This window comes from Mus caroli, chromosome 10, assembly GCF_900094665.2.
Source record: "Mus caroli chromosome 10, CAROLI_EIJ_v1.1, whole genome shotgun sequence".
Taxonomy (NCBI): Eukaryota; Metazoa; Chordata; class Mammalia; order Rodentia; family Muridae; genus Mus; species Mus caroli.
In genome coordinates, this window is record NC_034579.1 from 325,214 (window position 1) to 341,025 (window position 15,812).

Here is a 15,812-nt window from a genome sequence, read left to right on the forward strand (position 1 = left end):
CTCTTTCTGGAAATTATCTTTCAGGATATCAGAATCTACATTTATAAATCTGCCCTTTTAAAAAATTAGCTCTCTGGGCACTTCCTTGCTTCAGGCAGTTGAAGATGCTTTGAGAGAATAGTTAAATAGGAGAAAGAAAGATCAAATGCTTTTTTTCTTTAAAACCACCACCAGCAATGTAGCACATTACAGTGCTTAATGTGCCCCATGGTCATTAATGTCTGAAAATATACTGATCAAGTGCCAGTTTTAAAATTACATGCGTCAGAGCAGGACCAATCCCACACGCACCCGACTGTGAGCTTTGCTCCTTTGCAAAGTCCTCACGGAGTCTGAGTTTGTACTTTGCTCCCTCCCTGGCACTCCTCCCCGTTTCTACATCTACTCCCAGCATTCCCTACTTCTATCTGTTTATATAAATGCCAGTGTGGGAATGCGCACACATTCCAGGTCGGACTTCAGACCATGTTTCTCCTCACCCCAGTCTTGGTAGCAGTTGTCTGTATCTTGGTTGTATGGGTCTTTAAAAATGCCGACAGGAGCCTAGAGAAAAAGAAGGAGGAGGCTCAAGCTCAGCCCTGGGTGGATGAAGACTTGAAAGACAGCACGGAAGACCTTCACGTGGACGAAGGTAACAACCCCTGCGGCACCCAGGGCTTTGCCCTGCATGTGTTTGCGATGGTGCGAACTGATGCCGGGGATTCAGAGAGCAAGCCATGCTGGCAAACCTTCGCTCCTGTTGTGAAAACAGAACAGTGTATGGCAAGGATGGCCATCTCAGGACACTTAGTGGTACCAGCTTTTACCCAGTCCGAAGTCATGGAAGCTAAGATCTCTCCCAGCCCAGATCCTCTGCAGGCCAACACCTTCTGTCTCAGGGGTGGGGGTGGAGGCAGAGTCTCTGTGTAGAGTGACAGCGAGCATGGCCAGGTTTTGATTAGAGACGCTGAAACTGGGAACGTGACCTGTCTAGGGACTGGGTACTTTTTCTTATGCCAGGCCCTGTGCCTTAGAGACAGGAGTAGCCTCCATGCCCAGCAAGAAAACAGTCCGGTTTAGGGAATGAGGTAAAATAAGAAAACAGACAAGCCCTGTGGAACTAGTATAAGGTGTTTAGGAAAGGCTTGGGGGTCTGCTGGGGCATTGGGAAAGAGCAAAGCTGACCCGAGGGTAGAGGTGTGAGCAGCAGGGGCAGGCTGTATCAGGAGGCGCACAAAGCCGACACCCATGTTCTAAGGCCTAAGAGCGATTCCTGGAAAATGAAAGATGTGCAAACGGAGAAGTGGGGCAGAGAGGGCTGGCTGTGGCTGGCATGAGACCAGTGCTTCTCAGCCTTCCCAATGCTGCAACTCTTTAATACGGTTCCTCACATTAGAGTGACTTGCGACCGTCCAATTACTTTCGCTGATATGTTATAAGTGTAATTTGTTAGCGTTATGAATTGTAATGTAAATATCTGATATGCAGGGTATCTGGTCCCATTTGGGAAGTACTTCCCTTACCACAGAGAAGCACTGTCCTTAACATCGACATCTGTTCTAAGGTTTGATGAGCAATGCTTTGGTGGGAGGGTAGTGGATGCCCAAGTCACAGTGAAGAACATCAGATTTTAGATATTGGGGAAGATGGGGGTAGTGGCTGAGTCACTGTCATCCATGGACAAGGGCAGAAAGATCCAATTTAGGGGACACTGTAGGGGTGTGCTGCATTTATCATATTCATGATGTTAGATGAAACACTGGCCAGAACACATCGACTTGAGCTGGTGCTCAGAGGTTAGCGAAATAATCATGTCGCCAAGTGGGTACTGTGAGAGAGAAGACTGAGGACAGAACTTGGGAGACACCTGAAGATAAGAGGGACATGGTAGAGAGATATGCTACAGAAAGAAGATGACCTGGTTGAAGAGTCTTGGGGACCACAACACACTCACATAGCATGTAGTGGACCCAGCTGGTGACACATCATATAGAGTAAGCCCTTCATCTCCATGGTAATACAATGAGGTAGGCATTATCACTACTCTCACTAACATCACTATTGCAGGAGACTGAGACTGTAGTAGGGTACTGCCTACCTAGGCAGGTAAGACTCTGTCAGTCTATTTCCAGGGTCCAAGCATAGAGCTTTTGGCTGGAGAAAGCCAAAAAAGCTTTCTCACAGAAAAGCCTAGAACAGAGGAGGCTTGAAAAGAGAAATTCAGAGGTAGATTTCTTCCCTCTCAAGGCCACATTCCTGGGAGAAATCAGGAGTTCAAGAGCAGTGAGAAGTGGCCCTGCTTGTTTTTAGGAGGGCCCTGCTAGCTCTCCACTGCTGTCTCTGCTGTCTGCCTTTTCTCAGGAAATGGTCTCCCCACTACCCAGCTCCTGAAACCAGAAACAGAGAGAACCCTTTTCCTTCTCTGCCAGGAAGCAAGTCTCCTGGGTTTTGTCACCATGATGGGTTGGGAATCTGTTGTCCCTTCTGCTTCTCTGATGGGCCACGTTAGCATCCTCCCTGTGTAAGATGTGGCACAGCTTCTGTGTGGCTTTTCTTGAGCGTTCTTGGTTCTTGTATCTGTCTAAGATGCCTCTCCATAAGCATGTTAGAGTCCTCTGCTTAGTCACCTCTCCCGTGGGTGGCCTTCTGTGACACCAAACCTTAGTCCACATTTGCACAAGAAGCACATCCCATGGGCCCACACACCCTGCCTTTTGGACTACTCCATGTTCTGTGAAAGGCCTCTCTTCCTTTGTCCATTGAGACCCAGCCATGATACCTTTCAGCTGCTCACACTGGCCTGAAACACATCTTTTCCACTGTAACTCTTCCCAACAGACTATTAAGAACATGTATTATAAAATTCAATGTTTTTATTCATTGAAAACATCATTAGATACCAAACAACCTTCATTTCTTTTTACTTGTTTTGTGATTTTTTTTTGGTGTGTTTGTGTATGCAGGCATGTATATGCCATGTCATGCATGTATGTAAGTCAGAAGACAAATTGAGGAGTTGGCACTCTCCTCTCACCATGAGAGTCCTTGGGACTGAACTCAGCCTGTCAGGATTGGTGGCAATCACCTTTACCAACTGAGCCGTCTTGCTGTTTCTCTGCTCCAGATGCTGGCTGCTCAGGTTCCTTCACAGCCTCAGAACCCCGACTCCTATCCCTTGTTTTCCTTGCCTGGGTCATTCCTCCAAATCTCTATAACTTCATTATATATATATATATATATATATATATATATATATACTCCGTTGGGATGGTTACATTTTATTATTCTATCCTTAAACATACTTATTGGTTTGTTTGCATATATAAGCTCTAAGGATATAGAAATCATGCTTATTTATTTATAAATTCTCAATAAGATCTTGTTGAGTAAATTGCCTATTTTAATATTCCAGGAAGGGTATGGGAGTTTTGATTAATATAACTTGTATTATACATGCATGATATTTCATGTTTTGCAACTACGTAACTAAGACATTGGAAAAAATTCCCGAGTCAATCATACCCACAAAATGATCCCTCTTCTCTCAGCCCAGGATATCATCTTCCCCACCATGATAGAACCATGGTTACAGGCATCTCCCGAGCACAAGCGGAGGAGAGAACTGTACATCCACTCACAGTCTAAGACAATCATTGTCAGGAGAGGACTTGCTTTTCCATACTTTGCTTCTTATAGCCAGTGTATGTGTAGCATATGTGTATAAACAAGCCAAGCTTGCCGTACTGGAAAACAAGACAGTCAGACAACAGAACCCACAAGCAAGCAAGCAACCAACTTCCGGCCAAACAAACACAAAGCAACAACAGCAAAGCTTTTAAAACAGTCTGAAGCTCGATAAAGCCCCCCTAGTCTACATGGTGTCCATGTGTCTTAGTTAGGGTTTTACTGCTGTGAATAGACACCATGACCATGGCAGCTCTTATAAAAGACAACATTTAATTGGAGCTGGCTTACAGGTTCAGAGGTTCAGTCCATTATCATCAAGGCAGGAGCATGGCAGCATCCAGGCCGGCATGGTACATTAAGAGCTGAGAGTTCTACAAATTCACCTGATGACTGCTAGCAGAATATTGACTTCCAGGGAGATAGGAGTGGGGTATTAAAGCCCACGCCCACAGTGGCATACCTATTCCAACAGGGCCACACCTCCTAATAGTGCCACTCCCTGAGCCAAACATATACAAACCATCACACCATGCCAGTAAAGAAAACCTATTTCCAAAAAAGATGAAGGGCATCCAAAGTTGTTCTCTGTTTCACACACACACGCACACACACACACACACACACACACACACACACACACACACGGGGTGGGGTGAGGTGGGGAGAGAGCGAGAGGGAGAGAGAGAGTCAGCTTTGCATGCTTTCAGGAGACTGATGCCTCTTAATGATTCTTGAGAACTTTGAGAGAACTAAGTTCATGGACCCAAGCACTCTGAAGTTCAGCCCCATGGGCTCCTGCTTTCTCTGTGTTCTGACTTACTTATGCAGAGCATTTACATTTAATATTCCATGATATCCCCAGGTCCCCATCACTCACACAGCAGGCTATCATTCAGAGTACACCCCTCCCCCTTCTAAAGACCTTTTCAGATACACTGTGTAGGCCTGCCTTTTGGTATTCTCTGCAAACTCCATGTCCTTCACGCCCTCCTCCCCACCTTACAGATGCCACTATAACTCTGTGACTTATGTCTTTCTTTGCTTCTCTTCATGGTCCTAAATAAAGTGGCTCTGGTTTTTCTTTATCTGTCATATGTATTCTCTGTCTTTTGCTCTTTACTTTACTTTAGATTTTTATTTTTCTGACTTGCCAACAATTTAATCTAAATAATTCTAGTTAGATTAAAATAATCTCTAGAGATTTTTATAAGTATATCTTTTTTTCTTCTCTAAGCACAGTGTCATAGTTGTTTGCTCTTCTATAAAATTTTAGAGGACTGGACCACATGATTTTATTTCTAAGCATTGATTTTACTAATTTTACTCAAGATATTCTGTTCTCTTGGGTGCAGGATTGGTGAATTACTGGAAATTGTTTCTAAAATTGTTTAGATATTGTCATTTGCTGCTGCTAGACAACTTGGGTGCTTCCCAGAAGAAACACTGAGTTAGAAGAGTAACACACTAAAAATATCCTAGGCTCATGAAGGATGCCATCTTTACAGTCCATACTTTCCCAAAGGATGTAACTTGAAGGCCTGGGCTGATGCAGCTTCCTATTGAGAGTGCAGTGCAGGCTATGGTTTGGCTCGCCCTTGATGCTCAAGGAATAATGTGTAGACGGACCTGTAGGAACTGGCAGATGTAAGCAAGAAATGTGAGCCTCTGGGTTTTGGTAGCCCAGTGCTTTGACAAAGACCAAACGACCTTATTTGGTGACCTGAATGGAGATTGTGTCAAATAACCCACTCTACCATTTAACAGAATTTCTGTTTGTTAATTTTTTTTTTTTGTAATCTCTTTTGTTCTGCTTTGTAACAAGTCTAGAATCTGAAGAATGACCAAGATCAGTGGTCAGGATTATACAGATCTACATTTTAATTTTTCTTTTTGTAAAAAATTTGGTAGATTAATTTGGCTTTACATCACCAAATAGACTTTTCTGGAACTTTATTCCCCTGACCCCAAGTGAGCTTATAACAAGGGCGATGGCTGAATTTGCTGTGCTCCTGGCTCTTGTTTGCAGATGCTGAGGAATGGCAAGAGTCAGAGGAGAGTGTGGAACACATCCCATTCTCTCACACCCGATACCCAGAACAGGAAATGAGGATGAGATCCCAGGAATTCTATGAGCTCCTCAATAAGAGACGCTCCGTCAGGTTTATCAGCAGCGAGCAAGTCCCAATGGAAGTCATTGACAACGTCATCAAAGCAGCAGGTTGGTAACTGGATGCTGAGCCTTGCAGAATGTCAGATGCTGTGATAGAGACAGTGTTGGGACAGCACTGAAGTCCAAACATATAGACAAAGCCAGAGTGGTATGTTTATCTATGAAGGCGTTGTAGTTTTGGTTTTACTGCTGTGAAGAGATATCACAACCAAGGCAATTCTTGTAAGGAGATTTAGTTAGGGCTGATTTACAGGTTCAGAGGTTTAGTCCACTATTACCAAGATGGGAGCATGGCAGCTTCAAGACAGGCATGGTACTGGAGGAGCTGAGAGTTCTACATCTTGTTCCTAAAGAAAACAGGAGACTGTCCTCAGGCAGCTAGGAGGATGGTCTCAAAGTCCATGCCCACGGTGACACACCTCCTCCAACAAGGCCACACCTCTTAATAGTGCCACTTCCTGGGCCAAGCATATTCAAACCACCACAAAGGTTTTCCCATTGTTAATGACTGCCAGAAACACAGATCCCTCCTTCCTACATTTTGATTCTCCATTTCTTGGAAAACAGATGTGATGGCCATTAAAAACTTTTGAAGTCAATACATTTTATGAATTTTGTTTAAAGCTAAAAATTCTGAATGTGTTGGTATACATTGCAGGAGAAATATCTTGTCCCTCCTCAAAGCACGCTCCTTCCTCCACATTCAGTTCAGATTTATATGTTTGTCTTCCAAGAAACAGACTCCATGACACTCTAGTACAGTAATTGGCTGAATGAGCAAAATAGGAAAATTTTCTTCTGTGGGTTTGTAAGTTAAACTAAAGCATGGTAGATTTGCTTTTAATGTAAACTAATATCCCCACCCAGGGGAAAATAAAAACAATGATGCTGCACTCTCCTCGAGGATTGTCTTTTCTGTTGTCTTACACCTCTCTAAGACACATTTAAGTTCATGTTCATGCTTGTTGTGTACCCATTAAGAGTCATCTTTAATCCAAAACAGGCATCGAGAATACTTTGTTTCAGTCAAGAATACAAACACCTTGGATAGTTGTATCCTTTACCTAAATGGCAACAGTCAATAATCCCGACGCTGTGAGAGTGTGTGAGTTTAAATTAAATTTCTCCTCCTCCTCCCCCTCCTCTTTCTCCTCCTCTTCCATCTCTTTCTCTGTCTGCCCTTCTTCTTCCTTTTATTGCTTTTTGACACAAGGTCTTACTTCAAATAATGATCCTCCTGCCTCAGCCTCCCAACTGCTGAATGGGCTTGCAGACATACATCAGCACAATACCTGCTACTGTATCTCTTCTTAATGAACAGTTTTACATCCCTCTGCCATCTTACACTTACTTTTAATTTAATGGGCAATAGGAACAGCTCCAAGTGGGGCCCATACAGAGCCCTGGACCTTTGTGGTGGTGAAGGACCCAGACATGAAGCATAAGATCAGAGAGATTATCGAAGAGGAGGAAGAAATAAATTACATGAAAAGGATGGGAAAGCGATGGGTCACAGACCTGAAGAAACTGAGGTATGGAGCAGATGGAATTAGGGGTGCCTGGCTTGCTGTTACTGTAAGAAATTACCACTGCAGGTCCTGGGGTTGTGGGGCTTAAAATGATTGTTATTATCTTATTTTGATGATGTATTAAGTGTTCATATTAATATGGCTCAGTGTCATATTTCAGTGCATGGATACAGAATCAGATTTCACCTTGTTTCTCTTTTGTTTCTTCATCTTATTTTTAACCCTTCACAAAGGCTCTGACCCAAATAATTGGTTTTTTTTATTATTTTTAATTTTTTAAATATTTATTATAATTTATTATAAGTTATATATTATTATTTAACTTATTAAGTGTATGTGTAACAGAGAGAGAGAAAGAGGGAGAGAGAGAGAGAGAGATCAGAGAGAAGTGGAAGTACTCACGTGCAGGTCCTTTAGGAGGCAGAGGTAGCAGATCCCCTGGAGCTGGAGTTTCAGGCACCTCATAGCTGCCTTCTGTGGTTGCTGGAAACTGAACTTGAGTCCCATGGAATAGCACAAAGTGCTCTTAACTGCTCAGCCATCTCTCCAGCCCAGAAACTGCTTGTTAGTTAAAACTGAAGAATTACTTCACTTTCCACCGGTCTGGAACATAAGATTGTGACATGATTTCCAGGATCGTGAATGAATCGAATCCTGGATTGCTACAGTGACAGGATCTTTCCAAACCATGTTACCACTTAAGCTTTAACTAAGGGCACCCTTAGTAGGTCTGTACTATCAAATAGGCATTAGTGCTGTGGGCTCCTCCCTTCCAAAGAAAACAGAGTGGAAATCAGTGTGGCCTGGGGAAGGGGCGGGGGGCAAGGTGTGTGTGGGGGTATTGGCTCTCACCTCTCAGAAGGCCTTAAAGGAGGCAAGCCCAAGTTCTCAGCTCCAGATAATGCAGAGGCCTACTACTTCTGTCTCAGCGGTGGCCTTCTGTGGCCAGCTCTTTCACCTGCCATCTGTCACCCCACAGTGAGAGGGGCCTGAGAAAGACTGTTGTGATCACAAGCTTTGTGATGCCGTGGGACTTCTAGCCTAGGCTTGGTCATGAGAATAAGGAGTGATGGGTCTCTTGGCCCTGCTATTATTGTGAGAGGATAATTTTCCCTTAAGATGTTTATACTATATTGGAACTAATGTGTCATGGAGTGTGTTACACCACATTATGCTCTCAGGTTAGTGTGGGCTATCAACAGTGAAACTACAATGCTTACTGTATATCCACGAAGAAAATGGATATGTCAAAGTCAAGGTGGGCTCTGAATTTAGTGAAACACAGGATTCCAGCTGGACACAGTACCTTCAGAAACCATCAGCCACTCTCTTCCAGTCACTGAGAATCGTTCTCTCATCTATGTGCCCATTGTCCTTATGTATGCCCTTCATATTTCTAAAATAGCTACCACCACTCAGCGCTTTAATTATTGGTTTGCTTTTTTCTCATTTCATAGACGTTTTTGTTGAGAAATCCATAATACAAATCAAGTTGCTTAACTAACAGTGTGTGCATAGAAACACACATACACACACTCACACAGACAAGCATAAGACATATTCACATGCACACACACACACACACACACACACACACATTGAATAGCAAATGGACACTATGCCCAGTCACCTTTTCCAGATGTCTTTGAAGCCCATATTTTTAATATATAATGTAATATTCAATCTATACTGTTTCAGACTTGCATAGCTATCTGTCTAGATATGAAAATGCTGACTCTGCCCTCAGTAATCCTCAGTAGTCCTGCAGTCTTTTTATTTGCTCTAATATGAGGTCTTAATGAATCAGTTTAAAACTGAATTAACTGAGACTAAACAAAAAAGATCAGTTGATAAAATATGCTTAGAAAAGGTAAGCACAAAAATATTTTTGAATGATCAACTTGCCTTAGAAGCCAGGCAGATTGCTTAATCTTCCTCAAATATTTTAAGAAATTTGCATTGCTTACTTCCTCTCTATACATACTTTATACACGTTTAAAATCTAGTTAAAGCTAGAGAAAAGACTAGGTGGTTAAGAGCACTTGCTGCTCTTGCAGAGGACCTGGGTTCAGTTCCCAGCACCTACCCTACAGCTCACAGTGGTCTGTAATTCTGGCCCTAGGGGATCCAGTGTCTTCTTTTGGCTTCCCTGGACACAGGTATGCACATGGTACACATACATATATACATACAAAACACTCATACACATAAGATTTTTAAAACTAGGTATTTTAAAAGTTAATTTTAACCATTAGGGATATGATCAGAATCTTAAATTATGAAAATGTCCAAAATGTAATACAATTTAAATAGTGGAATGTAGCCTTGGGGCCTGGGCAGAGCCTTTTGGCAGCATTAAGCTTCCTCAATGAATGATGGAAACCAGCTGCCGGGCCTGCTTGTGGCCTGAAGGCAGCACGTGTTACTGGCAACCGCTCCATGCTAGAAATCTAGTGAGTCCAGGAGGCGATCAAAAGGGATCTTTTTATCTGTCATTTCTGTGATCTCAAAGTGTGATGCACGCATCAGTAAATACCACTTTCCAAACCTTAACTTACTGCACCCTCAGGAGGGCCATGCCCAGGAACCAGCTACTCTGGCTTCAGAGCTGATCTCAATCATTAATGTCCCCTCTCTGGGAGGGGAAAACCTACTCACCAGCGGGGCTAAGCTGGTCAAAGTGAGAGGGCAGATCCCCAAAAGCTTGACATCAGCAGGATATACATTTCTGCTGTGTTTTAAAATGGTGACTGGTAACCAGGCTAAACTGGAAAATGAATAGTCACCATTTCTTGATAGTTATATTTAATATCCCATGGGGGAAAGGCAGCCGTTTGGAATGGATGATTATACAGGCCCGTGTCTCTCTTCTCGGCACAGAATAGTTTCAGCACAGATGTAGGAGGCAGGGTAGTGGAGTGAAGGAGGATACGTTTAGAGATGGAAAACAGAAATTTCAAGTCATCATCACTATCCACATGAATGGCCACTGGCTCCCCTCAGATGTGCCCTGCCTCCTTCCACAGCTAGGATTTCTTCATCTGCTCTTTCTTATTGCCACCATTGCTGTCCCCCTTCCCTTGCTCCTTCCCTTGTTCTAGAAATTGTCTGTAGCCTTTACCTCTTCCCTCAGTTCTTCCTGGCCTGGCCCTACTTTGTCCACCCTCCTGCCTGGGACACAGCCATAGTGCAGTGTCTAGGTTCCCTCCCACTATGATGACTGTGTAGTTGGTACCTCAGTGCCACACTTAGTGATGACATTCTCATCAGCACAGCCCATGCTTCTGAAATGGATCTGATCACATGATGCTGCTGCTCAGCCCAAGGTAAACCCTCCATCACTTACCTATTAGTGCCAAGACCCTGCAAAATCTGTGTGTACCTTCCAGCCCACCCATGTACCGGCATGCCCTCCATCCTGATCTGCCATACATCAACTTTTCTGATTGGCTACACTCACCCATTCTTTCTTCCAGGGTGCCACTCCCTAACTCCCCTTCCTCATCTTCATTGCCCAACTGGAGGCCATTTTGTGGTTTCCAATGGTATTTTTTTCAACGTTCTTTTTCCAAAACCAACACTTTGCTTTCAGCGTGGTATTTGTTATCTAATGCATTAGTAGCATTCAGCTTCATTTTGGCGAACACCAGCTTGGTGATCTAAGGCTATAGAGTCTTTCTGTTGCAGGACATTTGATCACACTGTGAACCCTGAGATTGTGCTATTTACTGGGTGTGTGGGGGTGTCTGTTTCTAGTTGTGGTGTGGCCCAGCCTTAGCACACACCTTTAATCCCTCTGGCTGGAATACAGACATGCCCTTAGTACACACCTGTAATCCCAAACAATGAAGGTAAAGTTAGTTTATAGAAAGATACACCTATGTTTGAAAGTGATGTTTAATCGAGTGGCAGGCAAAGTGGCAAATCAGAGAAAGACTTGACAGAATAGGATATTCCCAGCTCTCCAGAGAACATCGAGGGAAGAGAGGTGACTTAAGAGAGAGCAGTGCAGAGAAAGAGGGGAGGAGGCAGTTGTACAGAGACAGGTTGCAGAGAGAACAAGCTAGACACGGACGAAGACAGCATGAGCCATGGAAGCAGAAGGAGACAGAAGATTACAACAGATTGCCTAAGGTAGTCTGAGGTCAAGCAGAGCGATTCAGGAGAAGCCAAGTAGAACCAGTGTGGAGAGGAATTTGGGCCAGAGCAGCTGAGGTGAACCAGCCAGCCAGAGACCAGAAAGAACAAGAAAAGGTGAGCTCATTCAGCAGTAAGTCTCAGAGGCTGAAAATATTCTAGGCCTAGATAGGATTGTACAGAGGCTAGAACCTTCCATGACTAGGCCCGCCCGGGTCGGCATAGGAGCAGTAAGTACCTGGAGACAATTAATAGGGGAGAATAGAAGACACTCCTACATCGTTCTGTCTCCTTCAGCATTCTGCCTGCTTTTCCATGATGGGCAAACACTAATGTACATTTATTAATTTCATTAGCCTTATATAAAAAGATAAATATGACAAAAATAAAAAAATCTAGTCTTTGTCAACTTCAATAGAAAAAGACAACGAAATGTGTATTTAAAAATCATAGATTAGCTAAGGAAGTTTTTAAAAGGGAAAGGAAAAAAAAACCCTAAAAATTCAGAATAAATATTCTCCTGAATGTTCTTTCTACTCTGTCCCCAAAGAACCAACTGGATTAAGGATTACTTGGACACTGCCCCAGTTCTGATCCTCATTTTCAAACAAGTCCATGGTTTTGCTGCGAACGGAAAGAAGAAGGTCCACTACTACAACGAGATCAGCGTGTCCATCGCCTGTGGCCTCCTGCTGGCTGCACTGCAGGTGCGCTGCACACCCAGAGGCTCAAGGGGGACAAGGCAGACAGGGGACCAAGAGTGACTGTAGTGGAAAGTGTCAGCCAAGTTTCCAACTGGGGGTCATTGGGGAATTGTTTGCCTAGAGCTGAGTTCCTCAGAAAGGTAAGTCCGATGTGACAACCACACCTGGAAACCTGGATTGGTGGGTAACATATTTCTGGAAGCTGAAATTCTCCCTGGAAAGTCACTTGTAATAGCTCAGGGTGACAAGAACTGCTGTGATTGCTTTCTTCCATAATAGCCTGTAGCTTGAGGGTTTGAGCAGCCATCTGAGAAGAAAACCAAAGCCTGAAAGATGCACCCCCCTCATGTGTACTCCGCTCCTTTCCAGACTGGTGGGATGATTAAACAGCTACCAGGCTCTTAGCGGCCTTCCTGAGATGCTTACAAGACTGTGTTGTCTCATACGACTGTGTGCTTACAAACTTTCCTATTGAGATGCTTGAGCAACGTAAATGTGAGATGGAGCAGGGCTGAGTTGTGCCTCACAAACCCTGTGCCGTGTCTGGGACACACTGGGGTTAGTTAACTCATAAACAGTTTATCTGATGGAGACTTGGGATTCAGGTGAGGAGTGAGGGAGTGATGCTAAATGTACAAATTAACGCAACAAACAATATTGTAAGAGAGAATGGCCCTGCTTGAAGGAAGGGTCAATTCTGTGTGTGTGTGTGTGTGCGTGTGTGCATGTGTGATGAGATTCCTCGCTGTCTCAAAGAAGGATGAGGCTTCTATCTAACAGCATACATATTGCTACTGCTGCTTCTCAAACCATCCTGAAGAAGCTGGCTTTTGTTTTCCCTCCTCACAATGTAGGCAGATAAATGAAGGTGAACCAGTGACCAGAGACAGCCAGAGTCATACCAGATGGCACTGCAGATGAGATAGAGTTTAGGGGAAGCAGAAGAAACCAGCATCCTTCCCACAGTGCTCTTGGCCTCTGAAAAGGGCTGGCCAGGCTAGCTTTTCTGTTGAGCTTGCTGCCTCTGGTTTCTCAGAATTCCAAGGTAGGTTATGACTGAGGTGTGAGAGAAAACTCTTCCTGGAGCCTGATCGCCAGCACAGTGACTCATTGGGCCCGGCTGGCCATGCCCAAAGCTCCTAGCCTTCCTCCTGGCTCAGGCTCCAAGGTGGGCAGGTGCCTGGGGAAGCATGGGTTGGAGGGGAAACAGCTAGGGACCTAGAGGGCACTCTCTGTCTGTATAGATGCTTCTTGTCTGCTTCCCTCCCCCCACCCCCCGCAAGTGTCACCATGCCTCGATTTGTATTGCTTTAAAATGAGTTCTGGGAGGTTGGACTCATCCTTATGCTTACCAGGCATGTACCTTACTGATGGCCTGATCTCCCTAGGTATTGTATGATTTTTATGGATGATGATGATGTGTGTAAGTCCTGAGCAGAGCCTACAGTAACCCACTCCAGATCCCTATAATTATATGAGTTCAAATGTTGCTATTATGGCTATTAATAACTAAATATAGTCAGACAGGTAACTGGCACTCTGGAAAAAAACATGTCAGGAAAATTATAGTGGACTTCATACTGATGGACTGCTGGTGCTGTTGTGTCAGATAAAAGGTACAGACTGGCCACTAAAGCTAAAACCGTATCTTCGTCATTCTTTAATAATGGTTTCACTCCTCAACCTTCTTCCTCTAAAGCACCCTTTCCCATTGTTCAAGCATCATTGGAAAGTAAGATGAGTTATTCTGCCAGATGTTTCCAGATGTTTGTCTAAATGAAGGCAACAGGTTGAGGGGAACAGGCAAGGTTCACAACACATCACCTGGGCTGGAAGCTTCTTTGCTGCCTGACTTCAGGGGGAAATGAAATGTCCCCAGGCTGGGAGAACATCTGTGGTTTCACCTGATTTTAAAATGCTCATTTGTTCTCTCTTGTTTCAGAATGCAGGGCTAGTGACAGTCACTACCACTCCCCTCAACTGTGGTCCTCGTCTGAGGGTGCTCCTGGGCCGCCCCTCACATGAGAAGCTGTTGGTGCTACTTCCTGTGGGGTACCCCAGCAGAGATGCAACAGTGCCTGACCTCAAGCGCAAAGCTCTGGACCAGATCATGGTGACAGTATAGTCAGCCAACCCAAGGAGATGCTGGAATGCTGGGATGACCCCCACTTCTTTCCTCCCGGGGCGGCTGGCACCTCTTACTCTCTGAGTCAGGTCTTCTAAAACCAGTGTACAGGGAAGGCCACTTTTCTTGTAGTGATTTTTTTCATACTTTCTAGAACTTTCAGTCCAGTAAGTTATTTTTAATGGACTGTTTTAGTGAATATATAGGGCAAGAGGCCAAAAAGCAGGCATACCTTAACTTCTCTACAAAATTATAAATGATTTTTTATTTACATATAAAAGTCATAAAGAAGTCACATTAGAAATTTTGCTATAGTTCCTAAAGCTACCTATGCAATAATTTTTAATTTAAATATTGACTAATCAAGTGGTCCTGCTCTCTGCTTTCTGGTGGCATTGAGTCTAAGAATTTACTATTGAGATCTATTCTTTCACTAAGCCTCATAGGGATTCTGCCAATTTTGAGTGAGTGTCCTTTAACATAAGCAAAATATGACATTCACAGAACCAGAGAGGCATGTCTAACATGCCATGGATGTAGCTGGCAATTATCTGAACATGAGTTGCATGGAGTGTGCTGGAGCTGGCTTGTGCTAGCACATGGAAGATGGTGGTTAAATATTCTGAAATTATACAACAAAGTATTAAACCATTTGTACTTTGGAATTGTTTGTGATGAAGGTGTTTACACTGAAGGAGTCAGGCACCACCATAAGGCAGTCTCAGCCCCACAGAGATACTGTTTACCACACACAGCAACAGCAAAGCTATTTGGGACTGCCATGGCTGCATGTGTCCAGATGGACTTTCCAGTCACCCATCCCCATCCATGTGTTCCCAAGGACCTGATGTGCATGCCTTTGTTGTTGTTGTAGTGGTGGTGGTGGTGGTGGTTATGGTTGTTGTTTGGGCTGTTCTCCATGCAATTCGTCTACCCACCTCTTCAGGTCACTACCATGACCTCCTCCTCTTCCTCCTCCTCCTCCTCCTCACCTTCCTCCTCCTTCTTATCCCTTTCTCCCTGCTCTCTCTCCTCATCTTTGCACCTCAGCTGGACCATTAATAAGAGAAAGCTGGCGCCACCTCATGTCTGGGAGAAGAAAGGCATTTCTTTGCTCTGAAATAGAATGAGAATTTACGAGAAGCAGCACGGTCAGCCTCGAGGTCCTTTGGCATATTTATAAGTTCTCAGAATCTACACATATCTTCAGTTTTCTCTGAGTTTGCTTTCCTTCCCTCCACCTGTGATAAGTATGGCCCCTGGGGCTTTACTGAAATGGGGTTTCTTTTAATGCTATTGTGGCTTTGGTAGGGAATGGGAACCTATTGCTGTACTTCTTATTGTTATAGTGGGCAAAATTTCTCTGGGTTCCAAATATCAGAATAATAAACATACTTTCTTGTCACAGAATAAATAAATTCTCTCTCTCTCTCTCTCTCTCTCTCTCTCTCTCTCTCTCTTCCTCCCCCTCCCCCCCCCCC

The 15,812-nt window shown here is 44.0% G+C and overlaps 1 protein-coding gene across 1 annotated transcript; it reads left to right on the forward strand.

Annotated features, from left to right (window-relative positions):
* The first annotated feature begins 389 nt into the window (after positions 1-389).
* Iyd (iodotyrosine deiodinase) lies at positions 390-15,741 on the forward strand. The gene is made up of 5 exons (XM_021175047.2): positions 390-631; positions 5,693-5,884; positions 7,209-7,368; positions 12,053-12,209; positions 14,149-15,741. The coding sequence occupies exons 1-5, from the start codon at positions 466-468 to the stop codon at positions 14,329-14,331; spliced, it is 858 nt and encodes a 285-aa protein (XP_021030706.1). The 5' UTR covers positions 390-465; the 3' UTR covers positions 14,332-15,741.
* Positions 15,742-15,812: the final 71 nt, after the last annotated feature.

What these genes read in the sequence shown, in the direction of transcription:
- Iyd (XM_021175047.2), top strand. Translation starts at nt 466, where the DNA reads ATGTTTCTCCTCACCCCAGTCTTGGTAGCAGTTGTCTGTATCTTGGTT. An exon ending in CAACGTCATCAAAGCAGCAG is followed by an intron (nt 5,885 to 7,208) that starts GTTGGTAACTGG and finishes AATGGGCAATAG; the next exon opens with GAACAGCTCCAAGTGGGGCC. An exon ending in TCCTGCTGGCTGCACTGCAG is followed by an intron (nt 12,210 to 14,148) that starts GTGCGCTGCACA and finishes CTCTTGTTTCAG; the next exon opens with AATGCAGGGCTAGTGACAGT.